Raw genomic sequence first — 19,234 nt, forward strand, 5'->3', positions numbered from 1 at the left:
GTTAGCATTTCTCTTGTGTTCAACTCGACATCTCACTAGTTCGCTGCGCTCACTCATGAGCTGTGCGCATTCACAAATTACGGAATACCCAAGGGATTGCCCACTGGCGCTGACCAAACTTTCCCTACATAACTTTTAGCATCATCTCAGCCATGGAGCGCTTCCTAGGTTTCTTATCAGTCTTGGGAAAGGGTCATGATCGATACCTTCACGAGCTTTGTAGTCCCGTTTGAACAAAAGTTGTGACGTGAGAGTGAAAGAAAGAAAGAGCCAGACGAGATGCAGCCTTTTTTTTAAATGTCTAATCTTTTTTCCACAGTCTGGCTTTTTGGGCTCTAAATTTGTTTCGAGAGCAATTTTTAGTGTTTCGATGGATTATATAGCATCCTCTGAAACAAAGTGTATATTCAATTTAGTATTCATATTTACAAATAGTCATACCTTAAAATAACGAAGACAGCGATAAAAATGGAAATATATACGATTCATACTGATATATATAACTCCATATTTTACGGTGAAGTGTATTGTTATTTTAAGAAAGTAGTGCCTAAACTGTAATCGAGGGGCAGCATTTTTTGAAAAGTGGGTTACACCTCGTCAATCAGCGAGTAATCACCAAACTGCCATGTCGACCTCTACGCCATGTTTTACTTGGTGTGACAAAAAAAGCTTACAAAAAGGGGGTCATGGGCACCCTTGGACCCCCCACCTCTAGCTACGCCCTTGAAGGGATTACGTGAAAACACTCCGTCTTTGTCCTAAGCATATCTGTACTATGTAGGGCTGAGCTCAAAACTATAATTAATGCAACTCATTTAAAAAAAGCACCTTCTTTTTTTATCGTAGTCTACTTATGATTATTTTTAACGTGTTTAATACCATACAATTTACGAGAACTTGAAACCCAACTTTGTTTGCTTAGAAGCGCGCAGATCCACACTCTTCATATATTCAGCGATACAACATATTTAAACACACACGAGAAATATCATCAAATATTGCTTGCATAACATGTGATTGATAATATATAAAAAAAGGGGAATTTAATCCTTAAAGTTAGAAATGAGACAGTCTATAATGTGATAAACTACAGGTACCGCTGTTTAAAGCAACGGAATAGCTGCCAGTAAATACTACCTTGATGAACATTTAATTTGATAGACAGTAAGTACATATAAATGGTATTTCGATTCTTATAGTTTCACATGAAATAACATTGAATGTGGCAACTATGTGCACCGCTGTTTTAGGCACCGAAATATTGCTTTTCTAAAAAAATTAATGCGAGCGGCAATGGAAAACATGATGATATTTGGATCCTTATAGTTGAAAATGAAACACTATGTTAATTGACAGATAAAATACTTTAAATGAGGGTGGCAAAAAGGTTGTGCTGATCCCGTTTCATGCACGGATTTTCAGAAAAATTCACGCATAACGCACATGAATAAAAAAGGAAAACCTAAAATCTGTCTTCCTCTTGAGGATTTCACGGGTGGCATTTATTTAAGGAGGCAATGTTGACGCCTCACGCTGGTTAATAAATTCACGAATCACGCTCGCCTTTCTTTAAAATGGTTACATATTGACTTTGGCCTTAATCACGCGACACGTGTAAACCATTTACCACCCTCGTAAATGTGTACCACTGTTTAATGCAAAGAAATAGCTTCCATTTTATTAATCACATCCAACATGTCATCGGCCCCAAAGTCATATATCGTCTGAGGGGTTGGCTGTAAATGGGGCAAAACACAGTTAATATCACTGAGTTGTTTTAGCATATCGTTCTTTGCCAATAGGGCATCTTCGTCGCTTACTTTAGCCAGGAGGTGTTCTATAACCTCAAGTCTACTGCTTGCATACTCGAGTGAAGCTTCGAAATAACTCAACTCTACAAGAATTTTTTCCTTCTGGGTCTTTACTGCTCCTTTAAGTTCATCCTTCATGCGTTGCTTTTCTCCTTTTAGGAACTGAATTACTTCATTAAAGAAGTCGTCAATTTTCTGGTCGACCTCTCGAGCGTTTTGATCCAGACTCTTTTTCTGCTCCTCAAAAGCACCCATAGATCCTTGTAAAGCAAGGACTTTTTCTTTTGATTCCAGCATGGCATTTACTATCTTTTCTTTCTCAGCGGGAAATACATCTTTAGCAAAGTTGTACTTGTGATCGCGATGATCAATTAAAGCGCAGTCTCGACAAATCAACTGCTGGCAATTCAGGCAAAAGAGCTTGAGGATTTCGTCCTCGTGTTTGTCACAAAAGGGCTTGGAATTTGTGCGTCTGAGATCCAGCAGACGATTTATAAGGTAGTTGGACGGAAGGTTTGCGACATCGCCATTGAGTACCTGAGGAGAAAAGGAAGCAAGACTAATTATGGACATTACAGTGAATGGAAAGGAAAAGAGAATATAATATTTGGTTGTTAAGAGGCTGAAAGGCGAATTGTGTGCTCTTCTGCAAGCCCCTTGAGGATTTCGTTTAGACCTTGTATGTGCAATAGCTTTGTAAATATTCGATAAAAATTTGTGGAACGTCTTGTCGAGACCCATTGCACGTTATTAAAATGAGATACGTAGTCAAACTCTCTTAAATAAACTTACTGCAGAAAGTAGACAACTACTGATTTCAAAGTATGCATTAACTATCGTGCGCAAACAGTAAAGGAAAAATGTTTCAAACCACAAAGGAGGGCCATAATCATTTTGAAATTATCTTGGAGAAGAAGATGAGGCATCCCAATACCACCCACATATTGACGGAGGCCTCAATGATCGTCATTTTATAGTTTCTTGGTGTGCAGTGCCTAAAAGGGATTGTTCAATTTTAAAGTTTTGCATATTAATATTGTTGCACAATATGGACCTGATTTCCTGGCTTTTTGTTATGCAATACGATACAACGTCAATTGGCCATTAAAGGTCCGTTTCCCTAAATAATTTCTGGTTTCATACCTGACTTTTTTCTCTGCATACGGGACACCTGATAATGTATCGTTTGCGGACTCGAGTCACCAGTCCCTCCAGGCATTGTTTGCAGAAGATGTGTTGACAGGTCAACACTTTTGGCTCCGTAAACTTTTCGAGGCAAATTGAACATTCAAGATGTTCTTCTAAATCGTCCTTCGAAGTGGTCATCACTTGTATCAGCTTTTGAAAGAAAATATTTATTCATAACACATTCATTAGGAATTAAAAAAGCTTTTATGTTTGGGTCATAGAGAAACAACCCAAGAAACCTTCGCGTTTTTTTGGCTTTTAATGCAATTGCAATTCGTCATGGAATACTGCTGACAAGCTCTAGGTTAATTCAATGTTGCCTTTCTTGGAAAACATAAACAGGGGGCTTGCAAGCTAAATAACAGAACTTTTTCTTCAGCTGCATCCAGAGCTAAAACAAAGATAAAAGCCACATGGGCAAACCTAGGTGACCAAAATACAGCAACCATACAAAAAACGTGTCTACTTTGTGTTTCATTTGGGAAATACAGGCCGATCGAATCATTTTTCTTCTGCAATGAGATATTTCCCTGATTTCACATGATCATTTTACTAGTGATCAGGATACAAGATATTCGCCCTCTATGAAAATACGGTGAAGAATTAACACGTTTACTGCGTTCACCTATGTTTTCATCCCTCATCTTTATCATAATAACTTCAGAAGGTGACGCTATATCTTTTTTGCGACAAAAAAAATTCCCAATTGAAATAATTTGGCGACCATATTGCTAAGAACCAAAATGACTCTGGGCTCGATATTGGTAGTGGCCGAAAGATCACCTTACTTCGGGCGAAGTGGCCTGACGCGCGAGAAGAAGGATACAGTTTTGGAGAGGGTAGACCAGTGATCTGTGTATGTAATATTAATTTAACATGCGAAGTTCTATCAATCTAATGAAATGTTGCGAATACGTTATCAGAAATCGCGTGTAAATTACTGGGCTTAACGCCAATAACGAGATTAAAATGACAATAAACAATACAAATAAACCAATACAAACTACGTTAAAATACAAAAGTTTCGGTACAAAAATTACAAGAATTTGGTGGTTGGGTTAACAGCCCATCGTTCCTATCTAAGTGGTGAGCGTTCTCTTGCATCCGATACACTTTGGCATTTAAAACTCGAATCAATTGAAAATACAGCAATACAACAAATTATCTGTCTGTATACTTTCGCCCAATGCTGGAAAACTAAACCTAGACAAACAAAGTTACTAAGAAACCCACCTATCGGTCCCGCTTTAAAAAATGAAATGACGAAAGTTCACCAAGACTACTCAAAAATTTACGAATAACTGATTACAGGGACGCTAAACTCCGATTACGAAACCAATAGAAATATAAACAAACAGATGAACATTGTAACTATGTTCGTTCGGGTCACTCTGAAATTATTAAACTAATCAATAATCAATTAAATAAAAATGAGCCTTCTAGCTAGTGTCCTTAACAAACCAACAAATTAGCTAATAATTTCCTTACTTCAATTATTCCCCTCCCATTATAATTAAATTTTGAGAGGTTTGCCCTGAAAGAGTCTGTGGACAGGAGTTTGTGTAATTCTAACGTCCAAGGCATTTCAGTGAGCATTATGGGCAAGACTTACCTAAAACACTTTGACTCTGTTTTGTAAACCGTAAATACGAAAGTCTCGATTATCAATCCGACTGGAAAGAGAGGAGTCTACCTACAGCTAGGTACTTAGCAAGTAACCTCTTCAGTCACTGAAAGAAGGGAACAGGCTGGTTATTTTTTTCCGTGACACAATAACAGACCTTATGTAACATCAGGACGGCGACTGCAATGAGAACTCAACGAGATATCAACCGAGAGAAATATTCTAGTTAAATCATCATTTCCCTTTTTATTAAATCCTGAATTGCTGAAAAGGAAGTTAAATGCCGGTGGTAAATGTTTGGACGCTAATGTCACGTCAGCATCGCCTCCGTATCAAGTTCGTTTAATTTTTTATTATTTTTAATTGATTGATTTAATTGATTTTTAAATGTTGAACAAACTTCTAAAAATATTGTTTTCAGACGCCATTTAGTTCAAAATTATTTGGGTTTGATCGCTGAACTTAACCAAAGAAAACTGACCCGACAAAATATTTTGGTCGATCAAACAAAATTCGATCTGCGTACTTTTGTAGCGGTGTTTAGGCAGACTGTTTGACCATTTCATTCAAAAGTCTTAACAGAACTTCGGTGATATCCGCTAGCTTGTTCCATATCATCAAGCGAGCGTTGACAAAATTTTTTGGCAGTTTCCGCTCGAAAGTCTGATCAATAGAGAGGAAAGCTGTAGTCATAATAGGTTTACGTCATTGCTAGAAAATCAATGAAATGGCCTGTAAAGTGCTTCCTGTTTTGTTTTCTTTGGTTATTTTGTTAAATCCTGAATTGCTGAAAAGGAAGTTCAATGCCGATGGTATATGTTTAGACGCCGCTAATGTCTCGTCAGCATCGCCTCCGTATCAAGTTCGTTTAATTTTTTTAATTTTAAATTGATTTTTAATTACTGTTTAAACTCCTATTGATAAATGTTGAACAAGCTTCTAAAATACTGTGTTCAGACGCCATTTAGTTCAAAGTTATTTGGGTTTGATCGCTGAACTTAGCCAAAGAAAACCGACCCGACAAAATATTTTGGTCGATCAAACAAAATTCGATCTGCATACTTTTGTAGCGGTGTTTAGGCAGACTGTTGGACCATTTCATATTCAACAGTCCTAACAGATTTTCAGTTCTAACCGCTAGCTTAGCCTATGAATCACATAAGTATCTAAATCTATCAGTTTATATTAATCAAATTCGAATTTATGTAAAATACTTCTGTTCGCTAGAGAGTTTGTTTACAATCCGACCTGTAATTACAATGCAGCACTTTAGAACGGTGAAAGTATGCATGACGCTGAAAATTTGATTGCGTCAATTAAAGCTATAAATCGCAAGATAGAAGACATCTCCCGAACGAAGTATACGTTAAAAGTTTTCATGACACAAACCATGCATTTTGATCTTGTTGTGATACAAAGTACTTGATTTCCTGTTTTGCTAAAAGGGAAGTTTTATGCTTCACTGATAATTAACGTATGCGTTGTATTTTCGTCTTCTTATCTAACCTTCTGCAACTGCCTTAACATGACGTAGGAAAGACATGGACGATAAAGTTAGAGCTTGAGTTGAGTGTCGCCTAAATTCCATTTGAGTTTGAGCAGAGAGTTAAGTTTGCTTCTCTCTTGTAGTTGGTCTTATCCCCACGATATATTAGATATATAATGCAGATAAATATAATCAAAGATCTCTGCCATCTTACATCTCAAGTTGGATCATCGTCATATTAATCGCTTTGAAATTTTGTGATTAAATCTGAGCTAAAATTCCTTGATCTGGTTGGCTGGAGATGAATTTGTATGACTTTTCTTCTTAGTTGCAACGTATATTGAACGCTCGAACTCACCTACGTTGGTCCACGTTGTCTCAATAAACTCCTTTCGGTAAAGCTGACTTGCAAGAAACAGAGAAGGGTCCAGATATGTCCCATTATATTACGTGAATTATTAAGACTTTCCAGCCTTTTTCCTAGAAGCGTATTTTGATCCTGATGTGCTGAAGGAAGTTTCTGGACTTTCCTTCCCCCATTCCCCCGCTCACCTTCGCTCAGTGGGTTGATGCAGGAGGGGGAGGAGAGTGGAGAGAGGGAGGGGAAGAGAGGCCTTAAAAACGAGTTTGGGAAATTTCCACTGGTGATGATGACTTTACTACAACGACATAATCTTTTTGTCGGTTTTCAGACGCTTTACGTTCACTTCAAAACTATCTTTTGAAATAATTTTAAGCAGGCTCTTCTAAATTTATGATCAGGATCATAAATTTATTGATCAGGATCAATGTTCTTTTTTCTGAGTCAAACGCTTGATGAAGGAAACATCCTTCATCGCTGTGAACGCTCTACTTCAAACGAGTGACATCAAAACAAAAGATTAAAACATACAAAGAGACCAAATGAAACAAAAATAAACCTTTGCTGACAGTGTTGAAGAAAAAGGACTGAACTACCCAAATAACGAATTTTTTGGGATTAAAATTTTCATGAATGTTGCTTTGAATACATGTAAAAAAAGCCATCATCGAGATTCACTTTTCTAAGTGCATATGCCATGAGAAAATTTGGGCAATGAATGAATTAAACAGAGTTTGAATGTAAAATCTGAAATATTTTAACCTGCAGTGGTAAATGAAAAACTTTTAAGTCATTCCTGTCATCAGTTTAAGCATCATAAACTATTCGCGAAACCAGGCGAATGTTCTGATCGAGTTCTGGTATTTCAACATTCTATTTAGCAATTGAAAAGGAATAAGCAAAGGATTCAGATACTTATGCGAATAAAATGCAACTTATTTACAAAATCTCTTCATATTTTATGATCAATAACCAATTAAATATGATCTTTCTGGTATTATTATTTTTCTTTACTGAATCATCTCCTTTAAGCTGGCACTAAAATTTCAGAAGCCTTCCTTAAATAAAGCTAACATCTGAAGAAAATCAGTTGCACACAGGTAACTAAAAAATTATGGGCAAACTGTTCACAATTTCATAAGTTCCGAAAAAATGATAATAAAGCGAAAATCAATGAAGAAATTAGCTTGCACAATTAAGATCTCAATGTACAAATCAGTGGTCTTTCTCTCCTTCCTTAAAATAGTAAATTTCACAATTTTCAACTGAACGTGACAATTCATTGATGTTTGCGAAATATTTTTCTTTTTTTTTGGGGGGGGGGGTGGAAATAAGTTTTATGCCATCTTTAAGCATATCTTGATCGTGTTTCTTGAATGTGATCCCCTCGCCTGTAACAGAGAAGTCTTTTTTTGAATCAATCACGAAATTCCAGAAAACGTATTCCTTTTTGACAGGATGTAAGTTTCTTCGTTTCGCTGTACGTCACATGGATATTAAGCATATCAGACATCCTTCCATTCCAAAAAAAATTCAGAGGGAATTCGATTATAAACAGATTTCGATTATAAACTTCTTTCACCTTCCATCCTTTCCTTCTTTTTCTTGTAAGGTTGTCCTTCCTATCTCCCTCAAAAACCCAAAAGACACATAACCCAATGGCCGTGGGGTGTTCGTGCCCTCCCCCCCCCCTTCCCTTTGTAAGGTTTTTTTTTAATCGCATTAGGTAAAACACGGCATGGAGGTCGAAATAAAAATCTAGTGTGTACCCTATGTTTGACCTAGTGTTACCCCCCATTTGAAGTATCTTGGCTACGCCCCTGTAACTGTGGCCAAACTAAATTGTATCCCATCCTCTCACTATTAAGGGTCCTTGTTTAAAGAGTGGTACCGAATGGAAAGCAGAAAAATAAAACAACAACAACGAAAGTGCATTTCCACTTCTTGCAACGTAACGAAGGCAACTTTAATGACAATCACAATTCATCTATACTTGGGTCAAATGGTATCGCACAGGTAAGCGTTACTTTTGCCAAAAGTAATATTATTCCCGATATTCACAATTTCAATATTAAAATGAATAATAATAACAAATGAAATATTTGAAACTAATGCCCTTTTTGAAGTTAACTCCAAGCAATCTAATATTCTTCAATTCGCTCTGACGAGGGGTAAACGCTCAAAACGTCAGTTTTATGAACTTTTACGGTGGCCAATTTACATCATCAACTCAGCTGATGAAACCAAATTATCTTTTATCACATAAACTTCCGGCCCTGAGAAAAGCCATAACAGCACACGTGAAAAAATATCGTATTTTTGCACGTGTGGTGATATACCCAATCAGCTGCTGACACGTCACTTGCATTTGGTGCCACTCGGTCAGGTTGATAAATGAACCGAAAAGCCTTTACGATTCTCAATACAAGTTGTTTGTTGGAACTTCCTCGAATTATGGCGGCTAAAACACTAAAAAATCTGTATTGCTAACAGGCAGTGAGGTTCAAACTTTCCTAGAGGAGGAAGAAAACCAATATACTAAAAGAAAAATCGAAAGTTACGTATTCAGTGGCTTTGGTGTTAGCATTTCTCTTGTGTTCAACTCGACATCTCACTGGTTCGCTGCGCTCACTCATGAGCTGTGCGCATTCACAAATTACGGAATACCCAAGGGATTGCCTGCTGGCGCTGACCACACTTTCCCTACATAACTTTTAGCATCATCTCAGCCATGGAGCGCTTCCTAGGTTTCTTATCAGTCTTGGGAAAGGGTCATGATCGATACCTTCACGAGCTTTGTAGTCCCGTTTGAACAAAAGTTGTGACGTGAGAGTGAAAGAAAGAAAGAGCCGGACGAGATGCAGCCTTTTTTTTAAATGTCTAATCTTTTTTCCACAGTCTGGCTTTTTGGGCTCTACATTTGTGTCGAGAGCAATTTTTAGTGTTTTGTTTCACTGGATTACATAGCATCCTCTGAAACAAAATGTATATTCAATTTAGTATTCATATTTACAATTAGTCATATCTTATTTAAAATAACGAAGACAGCGATAAAAATGGAAACATATACGATTCATGCTGATATATATAACTCCATATTTTACAGTGAAGTGTATTGTTATTTTAAGAAAGTAGTGCCTAAACTGTAATCGAGGGGCAGCATTTTTTGAAAAGTGGGTTACACCTCGTCAATCAGCGAGTAATCACCAAACTGTCATGTCGACCTCTACGCCATGTTTTACTTGGTGTGACAAAAAAAGCTTACAAAAAGGGGGTCATGGGCACCCTTGGACCCCCACCTCTAGCTACGCCCTTGACGGGATTAGTTGAAAACACTCCGTCTTTGTCCTAAGCATATCTGTGCTATGTAGGGCTGAGCTCAAAACTATAATTAATGCAACTAATTTAAAAAAGCACCTTCTTTTTTTATCGTAGTTTACTTATGATTATTTTTAACCTGTTTAATACCATACAATTTACGAGAACTTGAAACCCAACTTTGTTTGCTTAGAAGCGCGCAGATCCACACTCTTCATATATTCAGTGATACAACATATTTAAACACACACGAGAAATATCATTAAATATTGCTTGCATAACATGTGATTGATAATATATAAAAGGGAATTTAATCCTTAAAGTTAGAAATGAGACTGTCTATAATGTGATAAACTATAGGTACCGCTGTTTAAAGCAACGGAATAGCTGCCAGTAAATACTACTTTGATAAACATTTAATTTGACAGACAGTAAGTATATATAAATGGTATTTCAATTCTTATAGTTTCACATGAAATAACATTGAATGTTTTAGGCACCGAAATAGCTGCCAGTCAATATTGCTTTTATAAAAAAATTAATGCGAGCGGCAATGGAAAACATGATGATATTTGGAACCTTATAGTTGAAAATGAAACACTATGTTAATTGACAGATAAAATACTTCAAATGAGGGTGGAAAAAGGTTGTGCTGAAAAAGGTTGTGCTGATCCCGTTTCATGCACGGATTTTCAGAAAAATTCACGCATAACGCACATGAATAAAAAAGGAAACCTTAAATCTGTCTTCCTCTTGAGGATTTCACGGGTGGCATATATTTAAGGAGGCAATGATCACACCTCACGCTGGTTCATAAATTCACGAATCACGCTCGCCTTTCTTTAAAATGGTTACGTATTAACTTTGGCCTTAATCACGCGTCACGTGTAAACCATTTACCACCCTCGTAAATGTGTAACACTGTTTAATACAAAGAAATAGCTTCCATTTTATTAATCACATCCAACATGTCATCGGCCCCAAAGTCATATATCGTCTGAGGGGTTGGCTGTAAATGGGGCAAAACACAGTTAATATCACTGAGTTGTTTTAGCATATCGTTCTTTGCCAATAGGGCATCTTCGTCGCTTACTTTAGCCAGGAGCTGTTCTATAACCTCAAGTCTACTGCTTGCATACTCGAGTGAAGCTTCGAAATAACTCAACTCTGCATGAATGTTTTCCTTCTGGGTCTTTACTGCTCCTTTAAGTTCATCCTTCATGCGTTGCTTTTCTCCTTTTAGGAACTGAATTACTTCATTAAAGAAGTCGTCAATTTTCTGGTCGACCTCTCGCGCGTTTTGATTCAGACTCTTTTTCTGCTCCTCAAAAGCACCCATAGATCCTTGCAAAGCAAGAACTTTTTCTTTTGATTCCAGCATGGCATTTACTATCTTTTCTTTCTCAGCGGGAAATACATCTTTAGCAAAGTTGTACTTGTGATCGCGATGATCAATTAAAGCGCAGTCTTCACAAATCAACTGTTGGCAATTCAGGCAAAAGAGCTTGAGGATTTTGTCCTCGTGTTTGTTACAAAAGGGCTTGGAATTTGTGCGTCTGAGATCCAGCAGATGATTTATAATGTAGTTGGACGGAAGGTTTGCGACATCGCCATTGAGTACCTGAGGAGAAAAGGAAGCAAGACTAATTATGGACATTTCAGTGAATGGAAAGGAAAAGAGAATATAATATTTTGTTGTTAAGAGGCTGAAAGGCGAATTGTGTGCTCTTCTGCAAGCCCCTTGAGGATTTCTTTTAGACCTTGTTGTGTGCAATAGCTTTGTAAATATTCGATAAAAAACTTGTGGAACGTTTTGTCGAGACCCATTGCACGTTATTAAAATGAGATACGTAGTCAAACCCTCTTAAATAAACTTACTGCAGAAAGTAGACAACTACTGATTTCAAAGTATGCATTAACTATCGTGCGCAAACAGTAAAGGAAAAATGTTTCAAACCACAAAGGAGGGCCATAATCATTTTGAAATTATCTTGGAGAAGAAGATGAGGCATCCCAATACCACCCACATATTGACGGAGGCCTCAATGAAACTAACCCCCCCCCCTTATTTATTCGGATCGTCATTTTATAGTTTCTTGGTGTGCAGTGCCTAAAAGGGATTGTTCAATTTTAAAGTTTTGCATTTTAATATTGTTGCACAATATGGACCTGATCTCCTGGCTTTTTGTTATGTAATACGATACAACGTCAATTGGCCATTAAAGGTCCGTTTCCCTAAATAATTTCTGGTTTCATACCTGACTTTTTTCTCTGCATACGGGACACCTGATAATGTATCGTCTGCGGACTCGAGTCACTAGTCCCTCCAGGCATTGTTTGCAGAAGATGTGTTGACAGGTCAACACTTTTGGCTCCGTAAACTTTTCGAGGCAAATTGAACATTCAAGATGTTCTTCTAAATCGTCCTTCGAAGTGGTCATCACTTATATCAGCTTTTGAAAGAAAACATTTATTCATAACACATTCATTAGGAATTAAAAAAGCTTTTATTTTTGGGTCATAGAGAAACAACCCAAGAAACCTTCGCGTTTTTTTGGCTTTTGATGCAATTGCAATTCGTCATGGAATACCGCTGACAAGCTCTAGGTTAATTCAATGTTGCCTTTATTGGAAAACATAAACAGGGGGCTTGCAAGCTAAATAACAGAACTTTTTCTTCAGCTGCATCCAGAGCTAAAACAAAGATAAAAGCCACATGGGCAAACGTAGGTGACCAAAATACAGCAACCACACAAAAAACGTGTCTAGTTTGTGTTTCATTCGGGAAATACAGGCCGATCGAATCATTTTTCTTCTGCAATGAGATATTTCCCTGATTTCACACGATCATTTTACTAGTGATCAGGATACAAGATATTCGCCCTCTATGAAAATACGGTGAAGAATTAACACGTTTACTGCGTTCACCTATGTTTTCATCCCTCATCTTTATCATAATAACTTCAGAAGGTGACACTATATCTTTTTGCGATAAAAAAAAAAAATTCCCAATTGAAATAATTTGGCGACCATACTGCTAACAGAAAGAACCAAAATGACCCTGGGCTCGATATTGGTAGTGGCCGAAAGATCACCTTACTTCGGGCCAAGTGGCCTGACGCGCGAGAAGAAGGATACAGTTTTGGAGAGGGTAGACCAGTGATCTGGGTATGTAATACTGTGTATGTAATATTAATTTAGCATGCGAAGTTCTATCTATCTAATGAAATGTTGCGAATACGTAATCAGAAATCGCGTGTAAAAAACTGGGCTTAACGCCAATAACGAGATTAAAATGACAATAAACAATACAAATAAACCAATACAAACTACGTTAAAATACAAAAGTTTCGGTACAAAAATTACAAGAATTTGCTGGCTCGTTAACAGCCCATCGTTCCTATCTAAGTGGTGAGCGTTCTCTTGCATCCGATACAATTTAGCATTTAAAACTCGAATCAATTGAAAATACAGCAATACAACAAATTATCTGTCTGTATACTTTCGCCCAATGCTGGAAAACTAAACCCAGACAAACAAAGTTACCAAGAAACCCACCTATCGGTCCCGCTTTAAAAAATGAAACGACGAAAGTTCACCAAGACTACTCAAAAATTTACGAATAACTGATTACAGGGACGCTAAACTCCGATTACAAAACCAATAGAAATATAAACAAACAGATGAACATTGTAACTATGTTCGTATCTCGGGTCACTCTGAAATTATTAAACTAATCAATAATCAATTAAATAAAAATGAGCCTTCTGGCTAGTGTCCTTAACAAACCAACTAATTCGCTAATAATTTCTTCTTTTCAATTATTCCCCTCCCATTATAATTAAATTTTGAGAGGTTTGCCACTGGAAGAGTCTGTGGACAGGAGTTTTTGTAATTCTAACGTTCAAGGCATTTCAGTTAGCATTATGCGCAAGACTTACCTAAAACACTTTGACTTTTGTAAACCGTAAATACGAAAGTCTCGATTATCAATCCGACTGGAAAGAGAGGAGTCTACCTACAGCTAGGTAGTTAGCAAGTAACCTCTTCAGTCACTTAAATAAGGGAACATGCTGGTTCTTTTTTTCCGTGACACAATAATAGACCTTATGTAACATCAGGACGGCGACTGCAACGAGAACTCAACGAGATATCAACCGAGAGAAATATTCTAGTTAAATCATCATTTCCCTTTTTATTAAATCCTGAATTGCTGAAAAGGAAGTTAAATGCCGGTGGTAAATGTTTGGACACTAATGTCACGTCAGCATCGCCTCCGTATCAAGTTCGTTTAATTTCTACAATTGATTTTGATTAAAGAGTTTGAAACTCTTGTTGATAAATGTTGAACAAACTTCTAAAAATATTGTTTTCAGATGCCATTTTGTTCAAAATTATTTGGGTTTGATCGCTGAACTTAACCAAAGAAAACTGACCCGACAAAATATTTTGGTCGATCAAATAAAATTCGATCTGCGTACTTTACTAGCGGTGTTTAGGCAGACTGTTGGACCATTTCATTCAAAAGTTCTCACAGATTTTCGGTGCTATCCGCTAGCTTAGCCTATAAATCACAGAAGTATCTAAATCTATTGCAACCGCAGTATTGAAAGTTTCTGCAACCTAATACCAACACGACTAACTTAACAATACTGATGCCTGACTTGCTTCTTAATGGCATGATTCCCCAAAAGGAGCTAACTATGAAATTCTACAACAGCACTAACTACTCATCCCTCCTCTCACAAAACCTGAAATTTAGCTTGTTCTATATCATCAAGCGAGCGTTGACAAAATTTTTTGGCAGTTTCCGCTCGAAAGTCTGATCAATAGAGTGGAAAGCTGTAGTCATAATAGGTTTACGTCATTGCTAGAAAATCAATGAAATGGCCTGTAAAGTGCTTCCTGTTTTGTTTTCTTTGGTTACTTTGTTAAATCCTGAATTGCTGAAAAGGAAGTTCAATGCCGATGGTATATGTTTAGACGCCGCTAATGTCTCGTCAGCATCGCGTCCGTATCAAGTTCGTTTAATTTTTATAATTTTAAATTGATTTTTAATTACTGTTTAAACTCCTATTGATAAATGTTGAACAAGCTTCTAAAATACTGTGTTCAGACGCCATTTAGTTCAAAGTTATTTGGGTTTGATCGCTGAACTTAGCCAAAGAAAACCGACCCGACAAAATATTTTGGTCGATCAAACAAAATTCGATCTGCATACTTTTGTAGCGGTGTTTAGGCAGACTGTTGGACCATTTCATATTCAACAGTCCTAACAGATTTTCAGTTCTAACCGCTAGCTTAGCCTATGAATCACATAAGTATCTAAATCTATCAGTTTATATTAATCAAATTCGAATTTATGTAAAATATTTCTGTTCGCCAGAGAGTTTGTTTACAATCCGACCTGTAATTACAATGCAGCACTTTAGAACGGTGAAAGTATGCATGACGCTGAAAATTTGATTGCGTCAATTAAAGCTATAAATCGCAAGATAGAAGGCATCTCCCGAACGAAGTATACGTGAAAATTTTCATGACACAAACCATGCATTTTGATATTGTTGTGATACAAAGTACTTGACTTCCTGTTTTGCTAAAAGGGAAGTTTTATGCTTCACTGATAATTAACGTATGCGTTGTATTTTCGTCTTCTTATCTAACCTTCTGCAACTGCCTTAACATGACGTAGGAAAGACATGGACGATAAAGTTAGAGCTTGAGTTGAGTGTCGCCTAAATTCCATTTGAGTTTGAGCAGAGAGTTAAGTTTGCTTCTCTCTTCTAGTTGGTCTTATCCCCACAATATATTAGATATATAATACAGATAAATATAATTAAAGATCTCTGCCATCTTACATCTCAAGCTGGTCATCGTCATATTAATCGCTTTGAAATTTTGTGATTAAATCTGAGCTAAAATTCCTTGATCTGGTTGGCTGGAGATGAATTTGTATGACTTTTCTTCTTAGTTGCAACGTATATTGAACGCTCGAACTCACCTACGTTGGTCCACGTTGTCTCAATAAACTCCTTTCGATAAAGCTGACTTGCAAGAAACAGAGAAGGGTCCAGATATGTCCCATTATATTACGTGAATTATTAAGACTTTCCAGCCTTTTTCCTAGAAGCGTATTTTGATCCTGATGTGCTGAAGGAAGTTTCTGGACTTTCCTTCCCCCATTCCCCCGCTCACCTTCGCTCAGTGGGTTGATGCAGGAGGGGGAGGAGAGTGGAGAGAGGGAGGGGAAGAGAGGCCTTAAAAACGAGTTTGGGAAATTTCCACTGGTGATGATGACTTTACTACAACGACATAATCTTTTTGTCGGTTTTCAGACGTTTTACGTTCACTTCAAAACTATCTTTTGAAATAATTTTAAGCAGGCTCTTCTAAATTTATGATCAAGCGTAATAAAACTACAGCTTTTCCTTCATTTCCAAGCTAAATAAAGAGGGAAGAAACTTGCTTACGAGTCTGTTACCTGGGGGAGAGAGGGATATTAATTTTTGAACGTTTTTCGGATTTATTTTCTTTATTGCTTGCCTTAATCAAAATAATGAGGCAATTGCTAACACCTACTGAACACTTACCTAAAACTACTCTACTGCTAACAAGTGCGAGAATTCGAGAATCCTACAACCACGGTAGAGGTACTCCCGAGGAGCACTAGTGACGAGTTTCCGAGTCGGGTGATGACCGGAAATTGTTAGCTATTGCAATATGGCGGACTATTTCAGTAACACCATGCGCAATTTACCAACAGTCAAGCGAAGTGATTGAACCAGAGATGAACATTATAACATGCTTTACACGTGAAAAATACATTGCTCAGTTTAAATCAAGGAAATCTCGCTCAATTTTGTGTGGCTGTTTCCTTCACCCTCGTCGATCTTCAGTTTCTTGTTCAGCAGAGTTTGAGCTTAACACCGTAGCCGCTAAGATCTGCGCTTGCAAAGGTAAGCAAAATTTATGAATAGTATGGCCACTATAATGCCCTTGTCGTAGTGCTACTGGTTGGAAAGATCGCCACGATGAAATTTCTATTGTCTTGTACTTCTAGCCGGTAGGATCTCATGAGGCTCAGAAAATACGACCGGCTAGAGGTACAGCTTTCATATTTAGTCAACTTTGCTAATTATGACCACAGTTTGATTCACATTTTACTTTTTCTGCACTCCAAATTAGTCTTACACTTCTTTGAATCACAATTTTTCATGAATACGCATACACTTATTTATTTTTATATGGTCCTGTACCTTTAGCTGGTAAGATCTGAAGGGGCTAGCGCTTTTAAAATACTACCGGCTAGAGGTACAGCTTGCATACCCAGTTGAATTTGCTCAATTTCTATTACGATTAGCTCCACATTTGACTTTTTTGCACTCCAAATTAGTCTTACACTCCTTGGAATCATTTTTTACAAGAGTACATTTACATTTATTTTTTAAAATTTGCTCTTGAACCTCTAGGTGGTCGGATCTAAGGAGGCTTAGAAAAGACTACCAGCTAGAGGTACAGCTTGCATATTTAATCAACTTTGCCCAATTTTTACTGCAGTTTGCCCATTTTACTTTCTGCACTCCACATTAGTCTTACACTCCTTCAATCACTCCTTACAATCACTTTTTACATGACTTCATTTACATTTTGTTCTCTTTTACTTAGTCTAAAAACCTCCAGCTGGTAGGATCTTAGGAGGCCTAAAAATACTTGAAGTACAGCTTGCTTATTTAATTGACTTAAGTTACACTTGAATCATTTTTTTCAAGAATACCTTCTCTCCTTGGTCGCGTACATACCACCTACCACTACTTATTTGATAGCACAGCACACAAGCTGTGAGCATCAAATGACTCTTTATAGGGAATCAGCTGAAACTAAAGCAGGCATTATTTGACAATAAGCAAAGGGTGTCTGGTTGGTGTTAAAACAAGATAGATAGATAAGATAGATGGTTTATTTAAATCACATCGCAGCCCGAAGGCTGAATTAAGTAACTTTTACAACTTTTAAAAGGACAATAATAATCTATGATAAATCTATGTTAAATATAATGGTAAAAATGTTTAAATTTGTAAAACTTTTTCATTCTTGAACTAAAATTTAAGAAATAATCTATGTATTATAAGAAGATGCGTTGAATAGCCGGGACATTGCGAGTATGAAAGTGTTATTTGCCCTATTGGTGTGAACGCGCGGCAAAACAAAGGGACGATTTTATCGAAAATTAAAAACAACGTTATTTTTCTGTGGCAGTAATCCATGTAGCTTATGGTTGTCGGCTACTATGGCGTCAAACAGTTTAGTGCATAGCTGACTATGGTGTTCGGTTATTGGTGTTATTCCCAAAACTTCGCAGGCTTTGTTGTAGCTCGTGCTGGGCAAAATTATCGATAGTGCCCTTTTCTCGATATGTATGAGCTCGTTCTTAAGGTACTGCGGAAGCGCGTTGCATAAAACCGGAACTCCGTAGTCTATCGTAGATCGAACACACGAAAGATAGAAAAGAACTAGGTCTGAAGGAGGTAGTCGGGCCCGTTTCAGCTGTACAAGAAAGTATAGTTTTCTTGCTGGTTTTCTTTACTAACTCGTTAGTGTGGGCGTTCCAAGTTAAGTTGTCGAGTGACTCCACAACAGTATGAGACTAACATGGAATTTAGAAAGGTTTTTTCCATAAATCAAGAAGTAAATGAAACGAGCTAAATTCACCCTAAACGTACAAAGTACCTCTAGCCTGTAGTATTTTCACTACAGGCTAGGGTAGGCAAAGTCCACTGAGAATGCAAGCTGTACCTCTAGCCTGTAGTATTTTATCAGCCCTCTAAGATCCTACCAGCTTGAGGTTAAAGACCAAATAAAAATAAATAAATGTATACGTATTCCTGGAAAAAATTGATTCAAACGAGTTTAAGACTATTTTCAGTGGAGTGCGGAAATAGTAAAATGCGAAGGAAACCATCGTAATAATTGTGCAAAGTTGACTAGATATGCAAGTTGTACCTCTGGCCGGTAGTATTTTCTAAGCTTCCTGAGATCCCACCGTCTAGAGGTAGAAGACACTAGAAAATTTCATCTTGGGGATCTTTCCAACCAGTAGCACCATGAAAGGGGCATATAGTGGCGATACTATTCATAAGTTTTGTTTACCTTTGCAAGTGTTGTTCTTAGCGGATACAGCTTTAAGCTAAGACTCTGCCAAACAAGGAACTTAGGATCGACGAGGGCGAAGGAAATAGCCACACAAAATTTGGCGAAATTTCCTTGATTGACACTCAACAATGTATACTCCACATGCAAAGCACGTTCTAATGTTCATATCTGGTTGAATCATATCGCTTGACTGTTAGTAAATTGCACATGGTGTTACTAGAATAGTCCACCATATTGCAATAGCCGACAATTTCCGATAATCACCCGCCTCGGAAACCCGTGACTAGTGCTCC

At 37.3% G+C, this 19,234-nt stretch overlaps 2 protein-coding genes across 5 annotated transcripts; both read right to left on the reverse strand.

Moving 5' to 3' along the window:
- Positions 1–927: 927 nt before the first annotated feature.
- On the reverse strand, positions 928–6,637 carry LOC131791339 (tripartite motif-containing 13-like). Of its 3 annotated transcripts, XM_059108674.2 has the most exons (4): positions 6,471–6,637; positions 4,615–4,732; positions 2,958–3,152; positions 928–2,351 (listed from the first exon to the last, which is right to left on the reverse strand). In XM_059108674.2, the coding sequence occupies exons 3-4, from the start codon at positions 3,138–3,140 to the stop codon at positions 1,656–1,658; spliced, it is 879 nt and encodes a 292-aa protein (XP_058964657.2). In that variant the 5' UTR covers positions 3,141–3,152; positions 4,615–4,732; positions 6,471–6,637; the 3' UTR covers positions 928–1,655. The 3 variants fall into 3 exon arrangements, with proteins under 3 accessions (XP_058964657.2, XP_058964658.2, XP_066016215.1); XM_059108675.2 differs by lacking the exon at positions 4,615–4,732; XM_066160118.1 differs by lacking the exons at positions 4,615–4,732; positions 6,471–6,637 and adding an exon at positions 6,133–6,438.
- A 3,463-nt stretch (positions 6,638–10,100) lies between these two features.
- On the reverse strand, positions 10,101–15,930 carry LOC131779829 (tripartite motif-containing 13). Of its 2 annotated transcripts, XM_066160453.1 has the most exons (4): positions 15,793–15,897; positions 13,733–13,846; positions 12,050–12,244; positions 10,101–11,412 (listed from the first exon to the last, which is right to left on the reverse strand). In XM_066160453.1, exons 3-4 carry the CDS (start codon positions 12,230–12,232, stop codon positions 10,717–10,719), a joined length of 879 nt encoding a protein of 292 aa, XP_066016550.1. In that variant the 5' UTR covers positions 12,233–12,244; positions 13,733–13,846; positions 15,793–15,897; the 3' UTR covers positions 10,101–10,716. The 2 variants fall into 2 exon arrangements, with proteins under 2 accessions (XP_066016550.1, XP_058952397.2); XM_059096414.2 differs by lacking the exon at positions 13,733–13,846 and having other exon boundaries at positions 15,793–15,930.
- Positions 15,931–19,234: the final 3,304 nt, after the last annotated feature.

The sequence above is a fragment of the Pocillopora verrucosa genome, chromosome 13, assembly GCF_036669915.1.
Source record: "Pocillopora verrucosa isolate sample1 chromosome 13, ASM3666991v2, whole genome shotgun sequence".
Taxonomy (NCBI): domain Eukaryota; kingdom Metazoa; phylum Cnidaria; class Anthozoa; order Scleractinia; family Pocilloporidae; genus Pocillopora; species Pocillopora verrucosa.